This window comes from Drosophila suzukii, chromosome 2R, assembly GCF_043229965.1.
Source record: "Drosophila suzukii chromosome 2R, CBGP_Dsuzu_IsoJpt1.0, whole genome shotgun sequence".
In the NCBI taxonomy this organism is placed as follows: domain Eukaryota; kingdom Metazoa; phylum Arthropoda; class Insecta; order Diptera; family Drosophilidae; genus Drosophila; species Drosophila suzukii.
Window position 1 is genome coordinate 1,480,181 of NC_092081.1, and position 22,702 is coordinate 1,502,882.

Consider the following 22,702-nt stretch of genomic DNA (forward strand, 5'->3'; position numbering starts at 1 on the left):
ACCAGAAATAGAGTTTGCTTTAAACAACACGTCAAATAAAAGTACTGGAACAACAGCAAGCGAGTTACTATTTGGTGTAAGCCAAAGAGGAGTGGTAATCGACTTCTTAAAAGAAGAGTTGGACAAATGGAATCGAGAAAGAAATCTTATTGAGGTAAGAAACAATGCAAGCAATAAAATAATCAAAAATACAATGAACAAATTAAAAATAAGGGTAGAATTATTAAAAAATTTAAAAGAGGTGACTACGTTGTTTTGAAAACTTAGTGTACCAGGGGCATGCAAGAAGGTAATACCGAAATATAAAGGTCCGTACAAAGTTGATGAGGCTTGATAGATACGCAGCATTAGATGTCGAAGGATTTCAATTATCACAAATACCTTATAAAGGAATATGGAAAGCGGCGAATATGAAGTTATGGATAGAAAGTGAAACAAAACATGGACAAGATGGAAAGGTGGACAAAAGTCTATACATTTAAATTGCTGGGCCTCCTTGCCTTCACCCGCATTTCCTAGGGCACGTCTCTTTGCCGCCGTTGCGCTCAGCTCTGCCGGCGTCGCTGGCTGCTCTGCCAACGTCGTGATGATTGGGCGCTTATACTCAATTGTGGAACTGCAGGGTATGTTTAGACCACGTACTCCTATGTACATGTCCACACACCCACACATACATACTCACGTTATGCAGTTACCCTCGAGACACCTTCTAAGAAATAAGAATCCAAATTTAATTGTAAACAAGCCAATGGAAAATTACAAAACTATAAGCAATCCAGAGGAAAATTACCCCGAAACAAAAAACCACAGCTTATAGACTAATCAATTAGAACGACCCGGCCAAAGTTATGGGCGGTTTGTGGGCGTTAGAGTAAGCGTGGCACATTGCTGAAACAAACTTGCGCTGCGTAAGAAGCTCAGGAACCTGCATGCCAAATCTCAATAGCCTAGCTCTTATAGTTTCCGAGATCTCAGCGTTCATCCGGACAGACGGACACACGGACATGGCTAGATCGACTCAGCTAGTGATCCTGATCAAGAATATATATACTTTATGGGGTCGGAAACGCTTCCTTCTGCCTGTTACATACTTTCCGACGAATCTAGTATACCCTTTTACTCTACGAGTAACGGGTATAAAAACCATTTCGGTCAATACGCGCTTAAAAACTTTAAAAAAAAGTGCCAATATTGAAAATAATACAAGAAGTCTATGTGTAATCTTCACAAGAAACAAGAATTAAATTAAAAATCCAAATCGGTCAATACGCGCTAAAAATGTAAAGTGCCAACATTGAAAATAAGTAAAAAGCAAGGAACAATACAAAAAAATGGAAAATCCTTCAGCATTACCACAGTTATCTGAGATTCACTTGAATCAGTTAATCGGGCAAATCAAGGAATTAAGTCGGTACATTGCCAGGGTAGAGTACCTACTACAATTATACCCTACCTAAGACGCTCGACAAACCCACATCATCTATGGAGCCAACAAGAGGATCATCGTCGACTCAGCCCAAACAGTCATAGAAGAATATAAGTCTAGTGCATGGGTAACCACAAAAGCGGCCTTAGTCAAAGCCTTCAAAGACCACAGGCCATACGAAGACATCATACAACATATTCGGGACACCCCATACTAAGGAAGCATTAGTAAGTTCGTTAGTGAACTAAAATTGAGATCTTGGAAAGTACATAATAAGTTAGAATTAGAATCAGACCCAATAGACAGGTCAATTTATACAAGTTCTTTAAACAAGACAATTAGGGATTGTATCGAAAGAAAGCTTCCTGATAGGTTGTATAACTCTTTATCCAAAAAAGATATCACAACACTTGCCAATTTAAAAGAAGCAGCAATGGATTTAGGTCATTGGGATGCAGACCCTTTTGATAATAATAGACCCAGACGTCAAGATATTCGAAGGAATTCGGGAAGTACACATCAAAATTATTATTATCAAAAATATAATTCTCATTCGCACGGTTATCCAAGATATAACAACAATAACAACTCAAGAGTAATAACAATTCAAATAATTCAACAAATCCTCAAGATTCACCAAATAGAAATCATATTCCCTCTAAAAACAAAGGTAACTATCATGAGTTTAGGAGAAATCTAGACCAAGGTAGGGCACAAAACCTTTTAAATTTCCAGGCATTAACTTCAAATAACTCCCCAAACGCACCTGTTAAAAGACAAAGGGAGAATGATAGTGCACAGAATAGATGGACGTCAATTTTCAGCAAACTGCCTCGGATATAGAAAGTGTTGCCCATATGTCAGAGTAATGATTAAAGGAAAACTCCTTAGAGTCATGATAGATACAGGATCATCTATCAAATTAATGACGAAACATTTTGGAGAAAATAAAGAACAGGAAGAGAAGTTAAAAGTGTATACAATAAATGGATCAACAGAATTAAATAAAAGTATAACACTATATTCTTGTAAAATCTGCCCAACTAAACAAAAATGTTATTTACATAAATTTTCTAACAATTGTGATGTTTTAATAGGCAGATATTAATTGAAAGAAAGTAAAGCAAAAAAAAGTTACGAAGAGGAAACAGTGATGTTAGGAGACACATTACTGAACATGAAGTATGGTGAAAATTGTAAAGGAGAGGATAAGACCGCAGTAAAATGCTTTAATCCGCCCTTATCAAAGGATCAATCACTTGTTTTTGCCATTAATAATGAATTAAAAGAATGTAATGAATACAGGTTAGAACACTTGAATAAGGAAGAAAAAGATAATTTAAAGAAGTTTTTATTTGAATATAATGACATTCAGTACAAATGTGAAAATTTGTCTTTTACATATACTATTAAACATTTAATACAAACAAAGCATGAAGACCCAATATATAGGAAACCATACAAATACCCTCAAACTTTCGATGAAGCAAATAAAGCAAAGCAAAGCAAATAAATGAAATGATTGAACAGGGAATAATTCGTAAATCAAAATCTCCCTATCGTTCACCAATTTAATCGAGATCGTCAATGATAAATTCCCGATACCCAGAATGGATGAAGTATTAGACAAATTGGGAAGATGTCAATATTTCACTACTATAGATCAAACAAAAACACCTCTTACAAGGTAAAAAGTAGTGGCGAAAGCGCTCTTAACAAAAATTTCTGATATCAACAATTGTGACGAAAAATGATATTACATTCGATAAAATAAATAAACTATATTAAATTTATGATTTCGACCCGCAACAGTAAATATTTATTTACCTAAACGTAAATTTTCTGCTGTAGCGTGCCGAATGAGGTGTCATTCGACGCGTATTCTCAGTAAGAATAAAACTAGCTAAACAGCAGGGGGTTCTTATCCCTTCCGTATCCAGCAGCTCCAATTTTCTAAATTTTTACTTTTACACATTCACCGCGTTTTCTCCCAAACAAATCTATATTTCGAAAGTCTTGGTATGCAATATTCTTAGTTAGTGCGATACCTTTCGATTGGTGTATCACTCGTTATGATCGGACCATAATTGCAGATTTTCAATTCTGCGGCTAATCGCATGTCATCGCACGCTCTCTTGCGCGCTTCGCCACTACGTGTACTGCCGTCCACAGTGTTTTAGCCAAAGGATTCCATCAAATCCAAATGGAACCAAAATCAAAAGCTAAAACAGCATTCTCAACAAAACGTGGTCATTACAAATATACCCGCCGAATGCCATTTGGTATTAAAAATGACCCCGCTACTTTTCAAAGATGTATGTACAATTTATTAGAAGATTTTATCTATCGATTTATCGATTTAGTATATCTAGATATTAAAATTTTTTCCACCTCATTGGAAGAACATATTCTGTCATTGAAAAAAGTATTCCCAAAAAACAAGGAAGAACGCTATAGTCGAGTACCTTGACTATCAGATTCTCGTTACTCAGCTAAAGGAAATGCGCCACCTACCGGCGGTAGACAGATTTAAGCGTTATGGGCGTTAGAGTGGGCGTGTCAAATTTTTTTTGGATCAATCGATAGATATTGACAAGACCAATACACTTCAGTGAAAAATTTTTATCTAGCATGAAAATTGTGGGCGACACAGGTTTTGGCGGTTTGTGGGCGTTAGAGGGGGCGTGGCATATTCGCGTAACAAACTTGCGCTGCGTACAAGGCTACAGAATCTAAATCTGAGATCCTAATGCTCTATCTTTGATAGTTTCCGAGATGTCAACGTTCGTATCTACGATTTTTTGAAGTTTGTGGGCGGACTTTGGGCTTTAAAGTGGGCGTGGCAAACTTTTTTTGAGCCAATCGAAAGGTATTGGTGAAAACAAAACATTTCATATGGAATTTCTTATGTAAACGACCATCGAACGCTTCGTCGAAAAAATTCCCCCTGAAACCCCCTGAAAAAGTTTACCCTTGAATTTTTCCTATTGAAATTATTGTGGAATCAAGCACCACATGCCTGAAGGTTCGACTGGGTTATCAATACCCATGTGCATGCCAAAAATTATTAAAGTAAAACCATTAATTAAAAAGTTAAAGTCAAACAAAAATAAATTATTAGCCAACTCAATAGAGTGCGAGAGGGATAGGAAATATTCATACAGAAAATTGGCTGCTTGCGAAATATCACTAGGGTCAACTAGGTTTCACGTTTTGTGGCGTATCAGTAAAGTCTCGTATGAATAACCGATAGGTGGAGCTTTTTTGTTAGCTTAGAAACGGGTATTTGATAGTCGAGACCGTCGACTATAGCGTTTTCTCTTGTATATTTTGCGTTAGTCGTCATAGCTGCACCAACTGTCGATGGTAAACTGTAGACGGCGTTATTCAGCTAACCAATTTAATTTTTATCAGTTTTTTGTTCATACTCCGGACAGATCTGTTTGTTTTTATATAAAAACAAGGAAGAACGCTATAGTCGAGTACCTCGACTATCAGATACCCGTTACTCAGTTAAATAGAGATATGCAAGCAGCAAATCGAGATTTAAATACGCCACCTACCGGCGGTAGACAGATTTAAGCGTTATGGGCGTTAGAGTGGGCGTGGCAAATTTTTTTTTGGACCAATCGATAAGTATTGTCGAGACCAATACATTTCAGTTAAAATTTTTTATCTAGCATGAAAACTGTGGCCGTCACAGGTTTGGGCGGTTTGTGGGCGTTAGAGTGGGCGTGGCAATTTTTTTTTCGGGTCACTCGATAGGTATTGATGAGAAGAATACACTTATGTTAAAATTTTTATTCTAGCATAAAAACTGTAGGAGCCACAGTTTTGGGCGGTTTGTGGGCGTAAGAGTGGGCGTGGCACATTGCTGAAACAAACTTGCGCTGCGTAAGAAGCTCAGGAATCTGCACGCCAAATCTCAATAGCCTAGCTTCCATAGTTTCCGAGATCTCAGCGTTCATCCGGACGGGCAGACAGACGGACAGACGGACATGGCTAGATCGACTCGGCTAGTGATCCTGATCAAGAATATATATACTTTATGGGATCGGAAACGCTTCCTTCTGCCTGTTACATACTTTCCGACGAATCTAGTATACCCTTTTACTCTACGAGTAACGGGTATAAAAATAAGGAAGAACGCTATAGTCGACTATCAGATACCCGTTACTAAGCTAATGGGACCAAAGGGAAATAGAGATATGCAAGCAGCAAAGCGAGATTGAAATGCGCCACCTACCGGCGGTAGATAGATTTAAGCGTTATGGGCGTTAGAGTGGGGGTGCAAATTTTTTTGGGATCAATCGATAGGCATTGAAGAGACCAATACATTTCAGTAAAAAAATGTTATCTAGCATGAAAATTGTGAGCGCCACAGGCTTGGGCGGTTTGTGGGCGTAAGAGTGGGCGTGGCAAATTTTTTTTTGGATCAATCGATAGGTATTGACGAGACCAATACATTTCAGTTAAACTTTTTATTCTAGCATCAAAACTGTAGGAGCCACAATTTTGGGCGGTTTGAAAGCGTTAGAGTGGGCGTGGCACTCTGCTGAAACAAACTTGCGCTGCGCAGGAATCTCAGGAATCTGCATGCCTAATCCCAGTATTGTAGCTTTTGTAAGTTCCGAGATCTCAGCGTTCATACGGACAGACGGACAGGGCTAGGTCGACTCGGCTAGTAATCCTGATCAAGAATATATACACTTTATGGGGTCGAAAACGCTTCCTTCTGCCTGTTACATACTTTCCGACGAATCTAGTATACCCTTTTACTCTACAAGTAACGGGTATAAAAATTATATCTTTGGTGTTTTTATACCCTTGCAGAGGATATTATGATTTCAGTCAGAAGTTTGCAACGCAGTGAAGGAGACGTTTCCGACCCCATAAAGTATATATATTCTTGATCAGCATCACTAGATGAGTCGATCTAGCCATGTCCGTCTGTCCGTCTGTCTGTCCGTTTCTACGCAAACTAGTCTCTCAGTTTTAAGGCTATCGTGCTGAAACTTTCCCAAGAGTCTTATTTCTTTTACAGGTAGTATATAAGTCGGAAACAGCCGGATCGGACAAAGGCTCCCATAGAAATAATCGGAAAAAAATACTTTAAAAAATTATTATTTGGTGTTTTTTAACACAAAACCTCCTACGCTTGGAAATAACATTTTTTAATTAGTTCTGAATTTCGAATTTAATTTTATCAAAATCGGACGACAGTATCATATAGCTGCATTGGAACGATCAGAAAATTGGTGGAAAAATAATATGAAACAAATTATAGCATCGGTGTTTTTTTAAATATTATCTATACTATTGGATATATTTTTTTTTTGTATTTTTTAGAATTTCAAATTCAATTTAATAATTATAGCTGCAAGGATATATAACCTTGTCGCAAGTTAACTTTCTTTCTTGTTTTAATGTGACTGCTGGCAGCACTGATTTATTTGACGATACATATTGACATTACTCGTATTATCTTTATTTGGAAGATATCTAAAATCAAATAAAAAACTTTACAATTACCATCCGATAGGATTGGAAACTATGTATGCATATATGAAAACGTCTATAAGTACTAAAAAAAATAAATGTTCATAGGCATGCACCAAAAACACGGCTGTATGTAAAAATATATTTATATATATATTTATAAGTTAATATTAAGCAGCGACCAATTTGCACTATATGCTTTTTTGCTTCTTTAACATATTTTTGTCCCTAATTGCCACAAAAATGGTGGGCATAAGTAAGAGATTACAAAATTTAAAGACGCCTTTTTTAAAAAGAACCTTACAAGCATGAGTTAAATTGTAAGTAAATTCCAGGATTTTAATTGTCAGGAAAACGAAATCGCAGATAATACCGCCATAAAATGGGATGGGACTGGGCAGTTGCAGGCATATCCGATGACATTCCGAGGACTACAGGGCCAGAATGTATCAATTACATGACAGACAGACGGCGTTGGATGGAGACGATACTGTTGTCCACCCTTTTCATCTTTATAATGCACCGCTCTTGGCAACGACTGCAGCCAATTAAACTGCCACCACTTCCCGAGATTCAGAAGCCACACAGTCCGACGAGGCTTTTCTTCCTCATCGCCTTGTCCATGATTTTCGGCATTGAGATGGGCTTTAAACTCTCCGGGCAGTCAATGATTTTCGCCCTAAACCCATGCCACGTGCAATCGTGTCTGCAGGTTAAAAATGAATAATGTGGTCTGCATACTGAAATTAATGTTTTATATAATTCTTACAGATCTTTCTCCTGGCTGCCAAACCCACGAAGACGACGACAGCGCTCTTTCGGATTCAGATGAGCAACTTAAACGGCCCTTTTCTGGCCTTTCTTTTCCCCGAGGTTGAGGGTCGCACATATCCCTTCGAGCAGGCCACATATTGGATCCAGCACGCACTCCTCTATATTATCCCTATTTATATTATTCGGAGCGGTAATTATAAGGCACGGAGCTTGGTTTGAAACTTAGTCATATATTTTTTTTCTCAGGAGCGTACACTGTGGAGGACCTCAGGGAATTCCATTGGTCTCACATTGGTACAGCCTTCATGCTATTTTACCACTTCGTCCTTCTCTCCCCGCTCTCTATTGTAAGTGGTCATGAACAGAACATTTCCAATATTTTCAGCGACGTTTTTTTCACATCGTCGTGACGATCATATCTGCAACACACACAAGTTCATCATACTATGTCTCGAATAAAAATTTCACATTGTCTTGTTAGACACGCTTATATCGGTTCCTTCAAAATCAACAATTGAAATAATTTATATGTATATGTTGTATATTCGGGTGAGAAACTACTTTCGACGCATCTCCGGTTGCCTTAGCTTAAATCTTTTAAACTTAACTCTTTATACTTTCACCGCAATTCCTCCTGAACCAATCGGCTTATTAAAAGTCTTAGAAATTAAAATTTAAGAATGTCAGAATACATTTCGATCGGTGTATAACTCGTTATGAACCATCCGTCACTGTAGATTTTCACATCTGCGGCTTCGCCTTTGCACAGTAAATTGCGCGCTTCGTCACTACGGTTACTGACGTCCACAGTGTGTACTATTAGTATAATTATTCTAAAAAAATTAAGAACGAAAGAATCCGAGATCGGTTCTTCTCAGTTTGAGTATCTTGCCTTCTCACTTTTTCTTCTCGATATCGAGACGAAAGCGATTTCGATTTTAGTATTTCGAGTCAAAAGCAATCTAGGCTTTGAGGTTGTTGAATAAGGAAGTAAGGGCAAGACGTAAAAAAAAAAATGAGAGTGAGAGGAGAGAGAGACAGAACTCCTCTTTTGAAATTATCGGTAAGTTATCGAAGTGAGCTGCGAAATTTTTCTCATTCGGCACGCTGCAATTCAATATGCCGGCGAGCTGTACGCGAAGCTGTACGATTTTGCTGAAGCGTACCTACTGAGAAAAATTAAGAGAGTGTATTTACTTTGTGAATAGTAATGTGATCGTCTCTTGTTTTTTACATCATTAAGAGGTGTTTTTGTTTAATATCAGGGGTTTTTGAAAAGTCAATTAATTTCACAGTGCTAGAAGTTGTCCAAGAATTCGTCCGCATGTAACTTTGATTACATGTACACGGTCATTTTTTTTGTAGCAATAGGAATGAATAAATTTAAGATAGCGTATTTGTTTGTCGAATTAAAAAACATTTTTCGTTATATAAGTTGATATTAGAACTTTTGTACGCTGAAGGCGCGATCGTCCCCCTTTGAAGTTAGCTGAGGAATCTTAAGGGCTATACTGTTCCAAAAGTGGAAGGAAATCTCGACCACTTTAGTGCAATAGTCCGGAGTCCAGGCCTACAAAACCAAACCGTGTTTTCCGCTTACTTGATAAAATCTTATAAGGAATTTTTTCCGAAAATTGGATCTATGTAGATAGTTTTTTGTGAATTCAAATAATCATTTAAAGTCAATTATACTAAACCGGGCTTTTGTCGTTCAATATCTTCCAAACGCTTACTTTTTGACAAAGAGTGTAATAGATTATTATAGATTATTATATATCGCGTCGAATTTAAAAAGAAATCGAGAGGAGAAAATAATAAAAGGCAAAAAAAAAACAAACTACAGTTTTTAAACTATTGTACATTGTATATAAGCAAAGGCAGCATAATTAGCACATTGAATTACCTCTTCAGCGACATGTATTCGTAGCACTAGTCGAATCGAAACTATAAGCCTTTAAAATCTTGCGTTTTTTGGATTTTCAGCGTATTAGAGCAAAATTTTTCCCCAAAACCATTATGAAATGTTTTACGGTTACAAAGGGTAACAAATTTTCATTTTGAAAAGAGCAACTAAATATGTTTTTGGAATAGCTTTTGAACAAAGCATAGGGTTTATCTGGCATTTACCTCGCATTTTTATATTTTCACATTTGCACTTTCAACGCGTCTTACCCAAACCAATTTTTTTCGATACCGTTCTATAACTTCGGGCATAGAGTAACAATCTATAGAGACACCATTTGCTCTGCCCGAACCTCTGCCCAACCTCTGCTGAGAGCCAATTCAAGGTCAAGTTTGAAGCTAACTTCGATTTTTCAACACACCCAACAAGTGCGAAGCAACAGCAATAGTGTTGAGGACTAATTACAAAAACAAAACAGTGAGTAAGAGCGGTGCAGATATATAATTTCCCTTAAAACTCACTACGGGAAGGAATTACAAGGTCCCATCAAACTTTTAAAAAACTAGGGATATTATCTGTTTTCGCCTAGGTGGCATCATTGGCAAAGTCTCAAAAGAGAGCGGTAGAGCAAATGACGTCTGTATACATCATTACTCTATGACTTAACCGATGTAAAAGAAAACCAACATGTATATATATTTTTTTTTCTGGCAACGCTAATACGATGGCGTCTTTCTGTGAAATTCAACTCAGTATCAAATAGGCTTCGCAACTGGCAAGAATAAAATTAAGTACAGTGCACACAACTGAATCGTATATATTTCTGATCATGTTGCTGGTCCATCGTTCCGGATTCTTGGACAGTTTTGAAGTGCTTTGATTCTCAGGATAACTGTTTGCATTGGAACATTAAAAATCATTAGTGAAAAGCAGTGCCGAACTCTTTGGCATGGCACAGAAATCCTAAACGAAGTTTGGATGGAGTTATACCAGTTCAGCGATTGCGTTGCTATTCACTAGGAGGTAGAAGGTTGTGTCGATCCGGAGATCGACAATGCGGTCTTCGAAGCAAAATAACTAAGGGCAAAAGCTATACTTAAGGAAAGAAGGAATGACCTACAACCGGGGACATATACAAGCTGTGCGAATGTAAACAACGGGCTTCATTCAAACAACGATGCTGCAGTAAAACCAACAACTATTTGGGCAACTTGCTGTAAGTCAGAGCACCAAACGCGCCTGATCATGTTGATGGTGGTGTCACATTAGCGAATTCTAATTCCTTACTCACGGCGAATTTAAATCTGAGCGACTTGCCGAAAATTTTATAGGATTGGATTGGATGCGGTGAATCAATCGGGTCGCGATTGTTGAATTATCTAACTAGCTCTAGAAAAACTAGACGCTTGCGACTGGAAGCAAGGCAACAACACACCAAATGTAGTTTTACAGAACACACTTTGTATGGCTGTCAGCAGTTTCTGAGCCGATCACTTGTGAAGGAGAAATCACTACGCTACAACTGATGGCGACCTGGTGATGGGGTCAACAGGTGCAAGTTTACATACCAGTACAGGCATTGCAAAGGAAATCATCACTCTATGCTTAATTTCAACCCGAATCTAATGGAATCTTGCCAGATAGCAGAGGAGGAGGAGCGAAACTTAAGCGCGTCTAACAACAACCCAGTGACACTCAGTCATTTGGCCCAAGGAGAGGGCACCCAAAAGGCTGTACGTGCACACGGCTCTGCAAAATCTACACACAACGGAATTTAAAAGAAGCATATTAACAACTGCTATGGCTTATGCTAAAAACGCAAAAGTTGACCACGTAAAATGCGGTCTCCTATTGGACACAGGATCAGAGCTGTCTTAAGTATCTGAGCGTTGCATCCAAGCTCTCGGATTGACACGGTCGGCATCACGCATCTTAGTTACGGGAATCTCTTCAGTAAAAGTAGATACGACAAGGTGATGCAGCTCCCTGAATATCTCGTCTATTGTCTATGCCCACGTGCTAGGCAGAAGCACCTCTTTTCTGGAACGCTCATGCATTTCCAATTGTGCACTGTAACATAAGGATCGTCATCGTTCCCTGCGATCCCGGTGCTGGAACAACTCGCTCAAGAGGAGTACCCGAATGCTTCAAAAATCCTACTGGGTCATACAGTGAGAATGAGCTACTTTGAAACCGAGTCGAGTAAATTTAGCTGATGTACAATTATCGCCAGTTAATGTTATTGACTTATACTGGTATCCTGGGAAAAAACATTCTGTCATACAACGTAGGCCTAGTGGCAAAACCTGATTGCACAAAGAGACAAGTCTTGTTGACGTCTTGTGGATATTTGATCCTTTCGGACTCCTGACACCCATTTTAATCCAGTTTAAGATTATTTTCAAAAAACTTCGGTGTCCCTTGTAACTGCGCAAACAAGGGTGGCTAATCTGAAACAGCAATCCTTTCCACTCCTGGAACTTTGCGCAGCTCTTCTTTTAGGCCAACTTCTTCGGTCGATCTCTTATAGACTACGCTACAAGAACATAAATGTTTTTGCCTGGTCCGACTCATCAATAAGGCACTTCTGGTTATCATATGCACAAGCCCAAATAAAGACTTTTGTTGGAAACATAACCAAGGAAATCCTTGACACTATTCCTAGGAAGGCCTGACGTCACGTCGACTCCAAATCAAACCCAGCTGACTGTGCTTCCAGGGGACGGATGTCTGCTGACCTCATCGACTTCCACTTGTAGTGGTATGGTCTTTTATGGCTACTTGGCTCAATACTTGGTAAAGTTAACCGACTCACGATTCGGCTTATCTCTTTCAGCCAACGCATTCACAAAGAAGTCAAGTCTAACTGTTTGGCTGAAGTGGCTGTTGCAACTCAGGTTTATCCACTCAGTGAGCTGATCACACGAGTTTCTTCTTGGCTCAGGTTCGTTCAAATTGTCGCCTATGTGAAGCGATTCAGTCAACGGACACGAAGTCTATCATACGACAAGAGATCTTACATTTGGAGAAATTGAGCCAGCAAGAATTATTTGTGTAAAGTACGCGCAAGGCTGTTTTCAAGAGGACTATTGTTTCTTGCTAGGAAACCCCCGGACGCAGCTGGTCAAACTAGCGCCAAAAACGATTTGCTGAGGGTAGGAGGACGACATCAATAGCAATTGTCAAACACCTTGTTTGTAATCATTCGGCAAAGATACTGGATAATTGGAGCACGTAATCTTATTCGCAGAATGACATAAGATTGTTTATCCTGCATTTGTTACCACCACCACATATCCCAAAAACTAATGGCTTATCTACCCATCGTACGTGTCACTCAAGCCCTTCCATTTGTTGATACTGGTTGCGATTATGCAGGTTCAATCCTTCTAAGGAATGCATGAATGCACGAAAGAATGTTTGTATCCAAGGTGACCTCGGCCATACACCTGGAACTTTCCGCAGACCTGACAACAAAAAACTTCTTGGCTGCCTTGCGGCGCTTCATATCCCTACGTAGCAAGCGTAGCAAGATCTATAGTGACAACGGAACAAACTTCATTGGAGCTATGCGAGGCCTCGACGAAATGCATCACAAAAACATTAGTCTATCGTCACATCCAACCTGGCGGATGATGCAATTTCACTCCTCCGCGAGCTCCTCATTGAAGAGGGAAACGCAAGGATTCTGGAAAAAATGGCATCAGCAATATCTGACTACTCTGCACCAACGTCCGAAATGGGTTATGGGAACCTAACCAGGGAAGGACAACCTCGTTTGAGCAGTGAAATTGAAGACATCAACAAGAGAGATAATCAGACCAGTCACAACGGTTGCTATATTGTCCAATTTAAACACTGTGTTGCAGGACGGGCCGGGATGTTCGTAAAAGGTTGTAGTCTTTAACAAGCTCTCATATTTAGGCGCATAATGCCATCTCTATCCTATATACTTAAACAATGTAAGAGAAAACCGACACATACATTTTTTTCGCTTCAACTCTGTATCAAATAGGCTTCGCAACTGACAAGAATAAAATTGAATACAGTCCGCACAACTCAATCTTTTATATTTTCGAGCACTGTTAATAAGGAATATTATTTGAGCGTTATGGGTCGTTTGCATAAAGCAATTCGTTCGAGAACACTAGAATAATTAGCTCCTGACATAAAAATCTAAAAAAAAACAGAAATTCGGGAATAATTCGAGGATGCTTGCTTAGTAAAAATTGGTCCAATAGGTGCCCGAAATTTCATATGTTATATCCGTTACTCGTAGAGTAAAAGGGTATACTAGATTCGTCGGAAAGTATGTAACAGGCAGAAGGAAGCGTTTCCGACCCCATAAAGTATATATATTCTTGATCAGGATCACTAGCCGAGTCGATCTAGCCATGTCCGTCTGTCCAACTGTCCGTCTGTCCATGTGAACGCTGAGATTTTGGAAACTTTAAGAGCTACAGTGTTGGGACTGGCATGTAGATTCTTTGGCTTGCCACGCCCGCCCTAACGCCCACAAACGACTATAGCACTAAAACCCGTCTCGCGCCCACATTTTTTAATATTTTGAAAAATTTTAATGAGCGTTTGTTTTTATTATAAATACCTATCTACACGCCAACAATTATTGAAATCGGAACAGTCATTATAAAATAATAACCAAATAGTAATTTATATTTTGCAATTAAATCGATATTTTACACCTCATGCAAATGAGCGTTTTCACTAATACGCCACCAAGCCGCTAGGGGCACTATAGGCTAGTTGGCGCTGTATACAATGTGGCGCTATAGAAGAAGAAGATAGGTGGCGCTATTGATTAGATGTGTTAGTGAAAAAAGCAGAGCTTCTTTAAGCATATCTTCATCCCTCTCGCACTCCCTTAAGCTGAGTAATGGGTATCTAATAGTTCAGGCCATCGACTATAGCGTATTCTCGTGTTCATTTTGAAAAGTGAAGTTCGTGCCACGTTCTTTGAAAAATTTGTTGCTTTCCGCCACCAATTTAACATCAATATTTGTACAGGTAAGTATTGTTAACGTGGTTTAATATTAACACAATAGAGAAATAATGAAAAACGTAACGGTAAAGGCATACAATTGTACAATAAACGTATACAAATTTAAATTGGCACACTGTAATGTACTGCGATGCAAATTTTTATACCCGTTACTCGTAGAGTAAAAGGGTATACTAGATTCGTCGGAAAGTATGTAACAGGCAGAAGGAAGCGTTTCCGACCCCATAAAGTATATATATTCTTGATCAGGATCACTAGCCGAGTCGATCTAGCCATGTCCGTCTGTCCGTCTGTCCGTCTGTCCGTCTGTCCGTCTGTCCGTCTGTCCGTCTGTCCGTATGAACGCTGAGATCTCGGAAACTATGAGAGTTACAATACTGGGATTAGGCACGCAGATTCCTGAGATTCCTGCGCAGCGCAAGTTTGTTTCAGTAGAGTGCCACGCCCACTCTAACGCCCACAAACCGCCCAAAACTGTGGCTCCTACAGTTTTGATGCTAGAATAAAAATTTTAACTGAAATGTAATGTTCTCATCAATACCTATCGATTGACCTAAAAAAAAGTTTGCCACGCCCACTTTAACGCCCACAAACCGCGAAAACCTGTGACGCCCACAATTTTTATGCTAGATAAAAAATTTTAACTGAAATGTATTCGTCTCGTCATTACCTATCGATTGACTCAAAAAAAAGTTTGCCACGCCCACTTTAACGCCCACAAACCGCAAAAACCTGTGACGCCCACAATTTTCATGCTAGATAAAAAATTTTAACTGAAATGTATTGGTCTCGTCAATATCTATCGATTGATCCAAAAAATTTGCCACGCCCACTCTAACGCCCATAACGCTTAAATCTGTATACCGCCGGTAGGTGGCGCATTTTAATCTCGCTTTGCTGCTTGCATATCTCCATTTAGCTGAGTAACGGGTATCTGATAGTCGAGGTACTCGACTATAGCGTTCTTCCTTGTTCTTGTATGAATTCTGTCTAAATCGAAGAAGAAATACGTGTTTCCTACAGAGAGTTTCTTCCTTCCCTTATCAGAATTCTGAACATCGTTCCACTTAATTCTCGGACCCAGGGACTCCTGAAGAGCTTATATTACCTGTAGGTACATCCGACACCAAAGTGTTTGATCCCCCAGGCTGACTTCCGGAAACAGGTACTCCTCCCTTGATGTACGTATAGGTACGGCTGACATACGGAACCACGGACCCATTTTGAACCCCCAGGGTGGTTGCCGATATAGCTGCCATTTTAGACCGGGTGAAAATACTAGATACCAAATTTGGACTCGAGTCTAACGGCTACGATCCGACAGATCTGCAATTTTTTTATAAAGGTCGACCTTGAATTATTTGAGTTCAGCAGCTAAATTTATAATCTTATCGAGGATCAATGGTTTGCCCCAAGTAGCCATCCAAACTGAGCGCCTTGATCAGTCGATATGGTTTTAGGTGTTCCAAAATGATCAACCCATTGTGACCAAAAAGCGTTGGCCACTGTCTCGGCAATGACGTTTGTGAGAGGAATAGCCTCGAACCAACGCGTGAATCTGTCTATTATGGTGAGACAGTACCGAAAATCTAGATGGATCGGCATGATGGATTCACTCGAATCTGTCCTTGGGAATTGTTATAGTCTCTGGAATCAGGTGATTGTGCCGGTTGATTTTAGCACGTTGACATAGAAGGTCATAGGTCCGGCCATACAAATGTTAGCTTAATTCGTTGCAGCGTCGATCGAGGAGAACAGTGTTTGTTAAAACGTCTTAGTACAGCGTAACATTGTTATCGTAACGGGTTTTTGCAGTCGAAGTTAAGTGGTTCCTTGCAATAGGTTCGGAAGTTTGGAATCAGCTAACTGTGCTTCCTCGATATGCTGTAGAGTGACAGACACTGGCATAGTGAGCCTAGAAAAAGCATCTGCGACTGTGTTGTCAGCTCCTTTGACGTGAACGATTTTGGTAATAAAATGCGAAATGTAGCCCAGATGTCGGAGTTGCCTTAGTCACGTCAGTCAGTTTTTTGTGTCAAAGTGTCTCACTCAGACACTGAACATTCTGTTTGCTCTATTTGGGATCCTGTTTTTCTGACACTTTGCTTTTCAGAATGAAGCAAAAGTCTTTTCACGGTAAATGTGTTTTGATTTTTCCAATAATAACAAGGGAGAACGCTATAGTCGAGTACCTCGACTATCAGATACCCGTTACTCAGCTAAATGGAGATATGCAAGCAGCAAAGCAAGATTAAAATGCGCCACCTACCGGCGGTATACAAATTTAAGCGTTATGGGCGTTAGAGTGGGCGTGGCAAAATTTTTTTTGGATCAATCGATAAGTATTGACGAGACCAATACATTTCAGTTAAAATTTTTTATCTAGCATGAAAATTGTGGGCGTCACAGGGTTTTGCGGTTTGTGGGCGTTAAAGTGGGCGTGGCAAACTTTTTTTTGGGTCAATCGATAGGTATTGATGAGAACATTACATTTCAGTTAATATTTTCTATCTAGCATCAAAACTGTAGGAGCCACAGTTTGGGGCGGTTTGTGGGCGTTAGAGTGGGCGTGGCAGTCTACTGAAAAAAACTTGCGCTGCGTAGGAAGCTCAGGAATCTGCACGCCAAATCTCAATAGCCTACCTCCCATAGTTTCCGAGATCTCAGCGTTCATCCGGACAGACGGACAGACGGACATGGCTAGATCGACTCGGCTAGTGATCCTGATCAAGAATATATATACTTTATGGGGTCGGAAACGCTTCCTTCTGCCTGTTACATACTTTCCGACGAATCTAGTATACCCTTTTACTCTACGAGTAACGGGTATAAAAATATAAGCGCTTTGATGTCTATAACGTATACATATATATTTATATTATCATAAACAAGGAGAAATAAGAAGTACGGAAGTCAATGCAACCATAAGCCGAAATGAAATGGTGGTACAAAAATTTTATTTACCATTGTATTTTTAAAAACCTATTTTGTTGTCCATAAAATTCCAAGAGTCTACGGTTTTATATCCTTTATCAACGAAATTCAAAAATTGTATCACGAAACAAAATGTTTTTCGTATAAGTAAGCTCGCAAAGATCTATTTGGTCACACAATTGTAACTGAAATTGAATGCAATTTTCGTTATGATGTTTAGAATTGAAATGCAATATAAGGGAATTAAAATTTCTAACAAAATCAGGAAAGACACTTTGTTATTCCAGTTAAAAAACATTGCTCACCTACTGAACGTAAGCTGTTCAGATCCCTAACACGAGTGAAACAAAAAAGTGACTTAACCAGAGACTGAGATTGATAATTTTTTCCTGACAGGATAGTAAAAAAATGGAGGATCACATTTGGGGATCTCTGATTTTATCTAAATTTGGGATCAAAGGAAGATTATTTTAAACTTACTTTAAAATTAAAAAATAAGTTCAAACTGAATAATCTTCCCAAAAAGTAATAGTTTCTTTTTCGTATTAAATTGGAATATATATATATATATGTATTTATGATGTGATAGGTACTTAAAAATAGATTATTTACAGGCATATAACTATGGTATATATACATGCTTGTAACTATTTAAATCTAAAGTAATGGAATAAAATATAATGAATGTGAAAATAATTATTAGTTTTTTTTAATTGGCTGACAATTAAAGTAGATTAGAGTAAAAGTGAAAAATGTTACCGCAAAGGCACTTGTACATAATTACGAATTATAAATTACATAATACATATGTACAGTGTACATGATATTAAATAAAATAACAGTTATATGTATGTACATTAGGGGGGTCCACATTTGTATTTGTACATTGTACATATATACAGTGTAATTGTGCCAAAATAATTACATTGTATACTCGAAATGTACATATACGTGTACATTAATGTATAATATTAAATTTGATTTATGTCTTTCAGAATACAAAAAAATGGATGGGTACACCAAGGGACTGGGCTGCGTATCGGATTAAAGGACAAAATAATACATTTTATGAAGTGAAGTTTGCACAGAAAAAAGCAAACACAGGAAGCAGCAAACCGTACATAAGAAGAGCGATTCCAATAGAAAATTATTTGTGTTGTTAAATATGGAAATAAAAAATAATTATAAAATTAAAGTCCTGTTTTATGTATTCCTTGGGAAAGCTATGTATTTTTTTTTTTGAATGCATGTGCATTCCAGGGTACACTTTAAAGGCGCATTCTTAATAAATGCGTACGAATCTATTTATTTGGTGCTTATAAGTGCATTCCTGGATACAGCGCATTTTGAATAAATGTGTACTTTCAGTTCCAAAAAAAAAGTATCACTTGTGAATCACCTTGTGAATACGGCGGGACATGTCCCTTTGCACGATCGAAGAACAAGTGACACTCCATATAGATACTTGTATAGGATGTCCGCTCTTTCACAAGTGAAAATTCAAATGAACATTTTTCGAAGTCCCACGGGATTTCACTTGTTCCTTATACTCATTTGTCGTATGGCCTGTCACGTGCCGGTGACACGTCCCACGTGAAATCACTTGTGAAATTCAGAATATTTCCAATAAGTTTTCACTTATGAAAATATAGAATTTAATATACATACATTTTTATTTACTTTTAAATTCTTTTTGATTAAATAGTGTTATTTAGGTTTTCTGTGAAAAGACAACTATTGATAGTAAGCCTAGTTTTATGTTACGTTAATTTGCTTTTTACATTGGTCATTGTCTTCCTTACACCTTTGTCCGGGTCCTCCAAGTCGTTGGCCAACGCTCCTGAAAAAATTTATGGGGACATGTTTAAAAAATGCGTTTTACTTATTTATTTGTATATTTACCTTTTAGAGCTGTGTATAAACCGTTGCGGGTTTTTTTTTTGGCACAAAACATTTTATCATCCACTTTCGGTTAACGGAACCCATTGAATACCTTTAAACTAAAATCAACGCACAGCATCTTAAACTTGATGTAGCACTTACCTGACTTTATTATATTAACTTAAAGAAACGATAAAAGTAACTCTGCTGCGCACAATTAAAATGGGTGCTTCCCTTTCAATCACTCAAACAGAATGCACCAAGTCTTCTTCTCACCCCATTACTTGATTTCTTTTGTTTTTTCTTTGCTGTTGGCGCGTTCCACTTCACCTATGCCCTTTCTAAAGCGAAAAATATCCTTCTTGAGTAAAAAATACAATACAAATTTTTTAAATATCTTAGTACTAAAATGTTTTAAATATTTAAATCACTTTTAACGGACTAAATTTCTATAACTTAACTAAAAGTTATATTGTAATAATAATATTGTATAACACGTAAATATAACATTATAAGTAAATTCAATTTACATAACTTAACTATAAGCAAATAATTTATTTTTATAAAACAACATTAGTTGGTTTTTTTCGGCATACAATAATGCTCCTAAAATATTAGGGCATTCCCATGTCGCTGCTCCACGAAAATTTTTCCGCCGAAATGTTAGTCGCTAGCCGAACATAACGGAGAGACGCAAAAATATATAATGGACCGGCCGAAACTTGTCTCTGCGAGCGCGGAGTGCAGGCAGATTATAAGACAAAGAAAGATAGGGAACCTCCAAATTTCTGCCTCTCTTTGTTGCACAACCGTTTTCGTAGGCAGTCTTCTACGCTGGGGCTTCTACGCTTAGGCACAAAAAAAAACAAAAAAAGCTTTTTGCCTTGAGCCATGTCACCGCGTCCCTACTGCAGAACTGAAGGGTACATATATAGATTATACTGCAAGGAAAAGAAAAGAAGAGCTTTAAAAGTGCATATTTTTTAATGCTAAGGAATTTATACTAAACTTCAAAGTATTTCCTTACAGACTGCTCTTGAATTTCCTTCAGGAGATCTACCAACTGCTCTTCACTTTCACTATCCATTACACTTCACTTTTAACTTTTTGCAATCTGTTTATTTGGCACAAACAAAACTAAACGTAGATTAATTATAATTATTTGGGTTTTGAGAGCAAATTGGATTAGATTTAGGAACCACATGCTACATATATAACATTTCATTCTTGTTTCGAGAACAATTTTAATTTAAATAGATATTGATGAACCAATTCAACTTGATTGGAGCCCAATAGGAACATTTTGAACTCAAAAAATTTTGTTCTATTTTTTTAGGAATACTTTAAACTCAGGCGAGAACGTCAGAATTCTCTCTGTGTTCGAGTACATGCACAAATTTAACACATTCTTGTACTTTATTATTCAGAACACGACAGTAAACTTTGTTAAGGAATGAACCTATATAAAATAATATCACATATGACCAACATCTCCAGATGTCTACATCTCGATCTCTCGCACTGCCCTCCGCTTTCGCTCTCCAACTCTTTCCTAAGTCTAGTCACCGCTCTGGAGCTCTTTAGTTAAGCTAGGCTTTAACAGTTCATATTTCCAACAGATACAATAAACACCAACGCACGTCGCGCAACATCCCGAAAGTTCTCCCAAGCTCTTTTCCTGCCAGTTTTCCTGGGGTCCTACAAATTCAGCGATCAACCCACCCCCAGCCCCAACATTTTCAATAAATTGATATCTGTAAGCTTTCCAGAGGATAATATAAAACAGGATTTTAATTTCATAATCCTTCTTTTATTTTTATACCTAAAAGCCCAAATAATTGTTAATCGGAATCGCTATCCTTCTGTAAGGCTCCTGCTTTGGGACTAGCTTTTTTTCTTCGCGTGGGTCAGCATAGTGTATCCATCCCTATTTTACGATTCTGCAAGATATAAGGCAAATTTAATATTATATATTTGTCGGAGATAGGGGTTTCTTCGCCGCTTCGCGAGTTGATTTATCCGTCATGGTTTTCCTTTCACTTGGGTTTTCTTACTAAGATGCGCAGCGAGTCGCAATTGCTTGTGTTGACCGTTCGAAGGTTCTCGAAAGAATGAAATCTAAACACTTTTCTACTCTGGACAACTCTATCGTGTCCTTGTCATTCTGTAGTCACTTGTCATTCTTTTAATTTATTCTCAACTCCCTTTAATTTCACTCTCCTTGTTGCAACAACAATTGCGCCACACTCGGCTAAGGTGAGTTCCCTAGCCACGCTCTTGAAACCCTTACATGGTATTAGAAGGTAATACTTCTTTCTCATAACTATTTATTTCTGTTGACAGGTTTCTCTCCGTTACATTTATTTTATTTTACATTAAATATTAATATTATTAATTCTCTCGACACGGCTATCCTGACTATAAAACGTCCTCGTGTGCATGGCTTGTTATCACATCTTGGTAATCTGAAACAAATTCGTAGTTACTCATTTGCTTAAATCATGGTTTTTTTTTTAACCCTTAATGCACATCTTGTGTCTTCAAATGACAGTTTGGCAGGATAACTCTCTCTCATTAGTAGCTTGTACTCTTTTGCGCAAGCCCGACCATTTGGCTTACAATTTATCACAACACAGTACAGTCTCTTGCCGCCACTTGCGACGATATGCACCTTTAGTGCCACAATCTCTCATTAGATCAAACTTAACCTCTGTGTGTGATGTCCTGTGCACCTCTCTTAGGTGACAGATCTCAACTCATCTCTTGCGTCTATTTCAACGCCATCACTCTCTTCGACAAACTAAGGTGCAACTCGTTTATCTGGTAATTTTCGCAAGCTCTCATGCGGATACTTGTAAGTTATTTTACTAGTCAATGATTTCAACAGGTAACGATCACCTTCGAGCAATTCTATTACCACAAGCGGTCCCTTGAATTTGGGATCCAATTTCGTTTGAAGCCTTTCCTCACTTCTTAGCAAGACATGATCGCCAATCCCACGTTTCACAATTTTTGCCCTATTTGTTCAACTCTACTTTTATCATAGTTGGCATTTTTATCCACATTCTCTTTAGCTTCTGCCTTAGTTTCCTTACAGTCTACCTTAGGTTCAGCTATTATGGGTAACATGCCTACGGTATTGCCTGCTTTCCTATTAGTAATTCTAAAGGGCTGAAATTAGTCACCCGATTACTAGTACAATTCATAGCTAACAGTTTTCCACAAACTTTCTGACATACTTCGACATACTTTCAAACTAATATTG

The 22,702-nt window shown here is 38.2% G+C and overlaps 1 protein-coding gene across 5 annotated transcripts in view; it reads left to right on the plus strand.

Moving 5' to 3' along the window:
• Window positions 1-22,702, plus strand: part of LOC108010722 (transmembrane protein 164) — a 63,224-nt gene that overhangs the window by 12,360 nt on the left and 28,162 nt on the right. For 2 of the 5 annotated variants that reach the window (XM_036814328.3, XM_065863242.2), the window contains exons 2-4: window positions 7,261-7,637; window positions 7,697-7,889; window positions 7,946-8,046. In XM_036814328.3, the coding sequence (XP_036670223.2) occupies window positions 7,308-7,637; window positions 7,697-7,889; window positions 7,946-8,046 (624 nt within the window). In that variant the 5' untranslated portion in view covers window positions 7,261-7,307. Of the gene's footprint in view, window positions 1-7,260; window positions 7,638-7,696; window positions 7,890-7,945; window positions 8,047-18,551; window positions 18,752-22,702 lie in introns of those variants that run through there. The other 3 variants (XM_036814327.3, XM_065863243.2, XM_070994865.1) reach the window with 3 other exon arrangements.